This window comes from Tupaia chinensis, unplaced genomic scaffold (assembly GCF_000334495.1).
Source record: "Tupaia chinensis unplaced genomic scaffold, TupChi_1.0 Scaffold000383_1, whole genome shotgun sequence".
Taxonomy (NCBI): Eukaryota; Metazoa; Chordata; class Mammalia; order Scandentia; family Tupaiidae; genus Tupaia; species Tupaia belangeri.
In genome coordinates this window covers 1,820,809-1,826,085 of record NW_006159885.1, presented here as the reverse complement: position 1 = coordinate 1,826,085, position 5,277 = coordinate 1,820,809, and the positions used below count along the sequence as shown (strand labels likewise).

The following is a 5,277-nucleotide window of genomic DNA, read 5'->3' as shown; positions in this document are numbered from 1 at the left end:
CTATCTTGCTGGCTTCCGCCCACGCCTGCCACTGACCAAGCAGCCAAGCAGGGAAACACCTTCTCCTGAGAACATGAGCCAGGCAAGGGATCACCAGGGTGAAACTAGATAGACTTTGCAGGCAGGGGCAGGGCAGGGCAGAGATAGGGCCGGGGAAAGCGCTATCCAGGGAGAATTCCTTCTTGGCCCCAAGAAGGGTTTTGGGGACCCTGTTACAGAAGAGTGGAGGAGCCAGAGGTGGAGGGAATCTCAGCATGGCCAAGCTAGGCCAAGCAAGAGGAGGAGGCCACTGACCACGAACCCATTTTACAGAGGGGGAATGTGAAGTCTCAGTCTTAATTCACCAAAGAGGAGCACATGCATACACAGGAGGTGGGGGGATGAAAAAGCACGCTCCACAGGGGATGCTCACCCCACAGTCCCTTCCCCTCCATCTCGCCCTCCTCTGGGCATTTTGGACATGCACGTGCGCACACACACACCCTGAATGTTTCTCCAGCCACTGGGTCCAGGACTGGAACTGCACAGTAGGCCATGTGGGATCCAGAGCCTTAACCACCATGCCACCAGTTGGCCCAGAAGGCATCTGTGTAAGAGGACCCCAGCAGGCTACCCCTGTCCTCCCCTCCGGGGCTACACCCACGCACAAGCACACACCAGTTCACAATGTGTTGGTATCTGCCGGTTGTCTCTGGCGACTCACGGGGAGAGGTAGCCTTCCAGATTGTCTGGCACAGAAACTCTTCCCATTTTACATATGAGGAAGCTGAGCTCCTGAGATGAACCGATCTTATCAAGGATTTCTTTTACCCAGGGAGGATTGCTAAGTCCCTCCCCATGCCTCCCTGGCTTGTTGGGCCCCCAGGAATGGGGTAAGAGCACTTGTGCTCCCCAAGATCGTCCTGAGAAACAGACTCTGCTCTGGGCCTGTCAGCCCCAGTGTCTAGAGGGTCATTTCAAAGAGGTCACTCCAAGGGGCTGTCACTGTGTTTATGACCCCCCCCACCTCTGCCCCAAAGCCCCTCCCAGCGGTGCGGTTTGGTGGAGGCACTGTCGCAACTGGCCGGGATCCAGAGCCAGACCCAGAGGGCTCAGCGGGTCGACCACAGGGAGGCGGGCCGGGGGCGGAGCACGGAGAACAGAGGCGGCTCCACTCGCCGGCTCTGCCTGAGCAGGGCAGAGCGCGAACGCCTTCCTCGCCCGCGCGCCTCATCCCCATGGACGCCTTGTGCGGCTCTGGGAAGTTCTGGGTAAGGCACGGGGCTTAGGGGTTGCTAAGGCGGGAGGGCTCACACAGGGCCACCTGCCTTCCCGCCCGATCCGGGAATGAAGGGCGCGAACAGCTGAGCTCGGAAAATAACTCGAGCGCCTAAGAGAGGCGATGGAGCGCTGGGAGGAGTTTGTGCCTCCCGCTCTCGGCACTGGCCACTGGCCGTGGCGCTCAGAACCGGGTCCCAAGTGGCGTCTGCGACTTTACCCTGCCCCGCCCTTCCCCGCAGCACAGGCGACCCCAGAAAGTAAGCATGAGACTCCTCGTGGGCGCAGCGAGGGTCCCCTGAGAATCGGGAAGCGCCCCAACTTGCCCTGGCTCCAAACCCTCCGTGGCTGTAAGCCACGTGCCTGACTCGCCCTTCAGCACCTGTCCCACTTGCCCCCTGCCCTGGAGCCCCCAGAGCAGCGAGAGCCCCTGGGCAATCAGACGCTAGAAGGCTGCCTGTGCAGGTCTCTAACCTTCTTGGGAAGGATTCCTGCCACCTGGTTTTCCCTGGAAAAGAGCCAGTGGCTCCAAGGCTGAGAGAGTCCATCCTCACCACCCTGTCCTCAGCAGAGAGAGCCAGGTCCCCCTCCTGAGACTGGCCCTGGCGGCGGTCAGATAGAAGTCTGCACGTCCACCCTGCTCTTTTCACAGATGGAGAAAGGGAGGCCCAGGGAGTCAGGCACGGACCCGGAGTCACCCAGTTCTGGGATAGGAGAGTGGGCCTTTTGTGCCTCTTGCTCCAAACCTTTTAACCTTTTTCTTTTCTTTTTTCTAATTGACTTTTTTTTTCTTTTTCTTTTTTTGCTATAGAGCAGTGCACTCTCTGGAGAGATAGAGAGAGGCAAAAAGTCAGAAATCACCCTTCAGGGGATGGCCATGCCGCCATCCCTTCTTCTCTGTTCTTCTCTCAGGATCTTGGGCATGCACGCACTCGTGCCTGGTGTGATTCCAAGCCGCTGGGTTCTGGAATTGAACCACAGTTGACCACATGGGAGTCCAGCCACCTTACATTATATCTGCTGGTCCCACCTTTTCCTAAGACATCGGGCTGCTGCCCCAGCCTCCAGCACAGATTGGGTAGTGAGTCTATGCAGCCCACGGGCTCTCTAGCCAGCTCTCAGAACCCACTCACCTCTGTGTGGCAAGTGACACTGCGGTCTGTCTCACATGTGGCACTAAAATGAAAGGGGCTTACCCGTGGCTGTCCAGGAGATGCTTGGCATGGGTTGGTCTCAAACCCAGGGCTTCGGAATCCTAATCTCTAAGTCTTTTCCCAGTTTTAAGTATTTGTACATATGTGCCTAGGGCGTGCATGTGCAAGTGCGCGGGGGGCCAGGGGGGCGTTATCTATGGGTATGTGTTATGCATGCCTGTGTACATAGGTGTGCATGTGTGTGCATGTCTGCAACCATACCCTCGGGGCTGCGTTTGGGATGGACTAAAGACATTACATGATATTTTTGAAATGTATGCTATCAAAAAGAAAGTGTCTTTGGGGCTCTCTCTTTCTCTGTACCGTGACAAGGGGCATCTGAGATGGCACAATCTCTGTGCCATTGCCTTTCTCGCCCGGTCCCATTTGTCATCTAGCCTCTGACACGAGTCCAGAGGTTACATTTTTGAACCATAAATATACATCCTTTCACCTCATTGGATGTGACTGGTATGGCAATAGCATGTTCATGGGGTCTGAGGGAGAAAACCAAGAGGCCATGGTGCCAAGCCTCAGGTGCAAGAGCCCCTTATTCTGGGACGGATGCTAAATGCTGAGAGTTTGACACGGTGTAGAGACAGCGTCAAGGAACATGGAGCTGGAGAACTCAGGACTCAGGACCCCCTTCTTGTCCCAGGCTCAGAGTTCCTTTGGCTCTCTCTGGCCTTCCATGTGACAGTGGAATCCAAGAATGTCAGCCTCTGGGGGCGGAATAGCTAGCCCAGCCCCTCATTGTAGAGCTGGGGAAACAGAGGCCCAGGGAGAGAAGGTCACATGACAATCAGCTACAGAGCACCAGACTGTGAAACAAGACCCCTGGGGCATGGTTCCAACCTGCCCCTGCCTAATGATAAACCCTTGAATTTCTGGGACCCTGGCCCCTGAAGCTCTCCTCCCTGCTCATGAGCACATGCACCTCCTCTGAGCCCTCAGGTTCACTTGAGGTCAGCTGTTCAGATTGGGAGTCCTTCATGGGGACTCTGTTTGAAAATACAGACTGTCAGTTGGTGTAATGGCTATGTCGCTGGACTCCCATGTAGTCGACCAAGGTTTGAGTCCTGGACCCGGTAGCTTAAACTCACACCAGGTGCACGGGTGTGTGTGCCCAAGATCCCGAGAGGAGAATGGAGAAGTGATTGCAGCATGGCCATCCCCCCTGGGGAGTGATTTCTCGCTTTCTTTCTCTCTGTCTCTGTCTTTCTGGTGAGCGCGCATGCCCTATAGCAAAAATCTCTCCAAAAAAAAGGTAAAAATAAATAAATAAGTACAGAATGTCAATAACAGAGAACTGGCTACACACCAGTCTCTAACTGTCCTCCATCCTCCACGCTAGCTTCCTGAGAGCTGTTTCCACTCTCATCCTGAGTGGCTAGTGACTGGGGCGGAGAGTGGAGAAGGCAGGGAGGCTCCTCCCCTGTGGTTTGCAGAGCTGAGCTGAGGGTCTGAGGCCAGGGGGCTGTAGCCTAAGCCATAACTGAGTTACTCAGGAGGCCTGGAGTTTGCATTGCTTATTATTCAAGGGTACCTACCCCTGAACAGTTAGTTTTAGAGACCTGTGGGTGACTCACTTTGGGGCAAGTGGTTCCTCTAGAAAGTACCTGAACCAGCAGTGAAAAGCTGTGGTGTGGGGGGAAGGGTTCAGGCCCCCTCTGGGCCACTCGTTTACTCTCCTAAGCCTTTCCCGAGCTTATTCTGATAGCCTCCGTTTCTCCACCTGTGAAATGGGCAATAACCCACCTCCACCCACCTCACAAGAATTTTTTAAGGGTTGATAAAGATGGGGAATGTGGAATTATCATGAGAATTAAGAAATTTCTGATATTCCTGGGAAGAAGAGGGAGGAGAAAGAGAAATAAGGTTAGATAGGAATGTTAGCCCTGGGGAGACCTACAAGAAAAGGGCTGGCATGACTGTGGGGCCGGACGCCCCATTTCAGGGGAGCAGGGGGCTGCCCCTGGCTAAGTCCATCAGCCCTAGCCTCAGCTAAGTCTGAAGGCGGGAGACAGGGACCCTGTGACCCCCTGCGCATGGGCACTATCCCTCCTGTACACTCAGATGCCACGCGCTGGGTGAGTGACTTGTTCTTTGTTTGAGTCTCTCACTCTCTCACCTCTATCCACGTTGGGGCGAGTTACCAACACCTCTGGGTATGCCTTGGGGATTTTTGTGGAAATAAGAGTGCGTTATGAGGCCAGAGATGCTCTAGAACTGAGATGTTCTAGAATAAAACGGTTGTAGTGTCCCTGTGCACCCATCTAGAAGACTACTCTCTGCTCTAAGCAGCAGAGGCTGGAGAGTGCCCGGGTGACAAGGGGAGTGCACTGAAAGAGGGCCTAGGGCTGTTTACTCCCAGGGGTGGGGGGGGGGGCCGGGATTGATCTGTATGCAGAACCTGCCTTGATCTGGAGGCCCAAAGCCAAAGATCCTGACCAGAAATACTGTCCAAAGCTGGCACTGAGCCTGAAAAGCAGTGAGCCTCCCATCCCCGGGGTGGTGTGCAAACACGTGGTTAGTGACCACTGGGTGAACCACGGGGATTCCCTGGTTCCTCCTCCAGGGTTACCAGACTCCTGTTTCCTCTCTCCCCACTCTAGACATGGAATTGTTTTTGTTTTTGTTTGAGAGTTTTTACTATAAGGGCGCATGCGCTCCCCAGAAAGACAGACAGAAAGTGAAAAATCACCCACCAGGGAGGATGGCCACGCCTCAATCCCTTCTTCTCTCAGGATCCTGGGCATGCATGCACACATGCCTGGTGTGAGTTTAAGCCACTGGGTCCAGGACTCAAACCGCAGTCAACTACATG

General features: G+C 54.8%; 1 protein-coding gene across 1 annotated transcript in view; it reads left to right on the top strand.

Annotated features, from left to right (window-relative positions):
• Positions 1-1,157: 1,157 nt before the first annotated feature.
• Positions 1,158-5,277, top strand: part of ABCC3 (ATP binding cassette subfamily C member 3) — a 66,333-nt gene continuing 62,213 nt past the window's right edge. The window contains 1 exon segment of the mRNA XM_006153617.3: positions 1,158-1,250. Within this exon segment, the coding sequence (XP_006153679.1) occupies positions 1,218-1,250 (33 nt within the window). The 5' untranslated portion in view covers positions 1,158-1,217.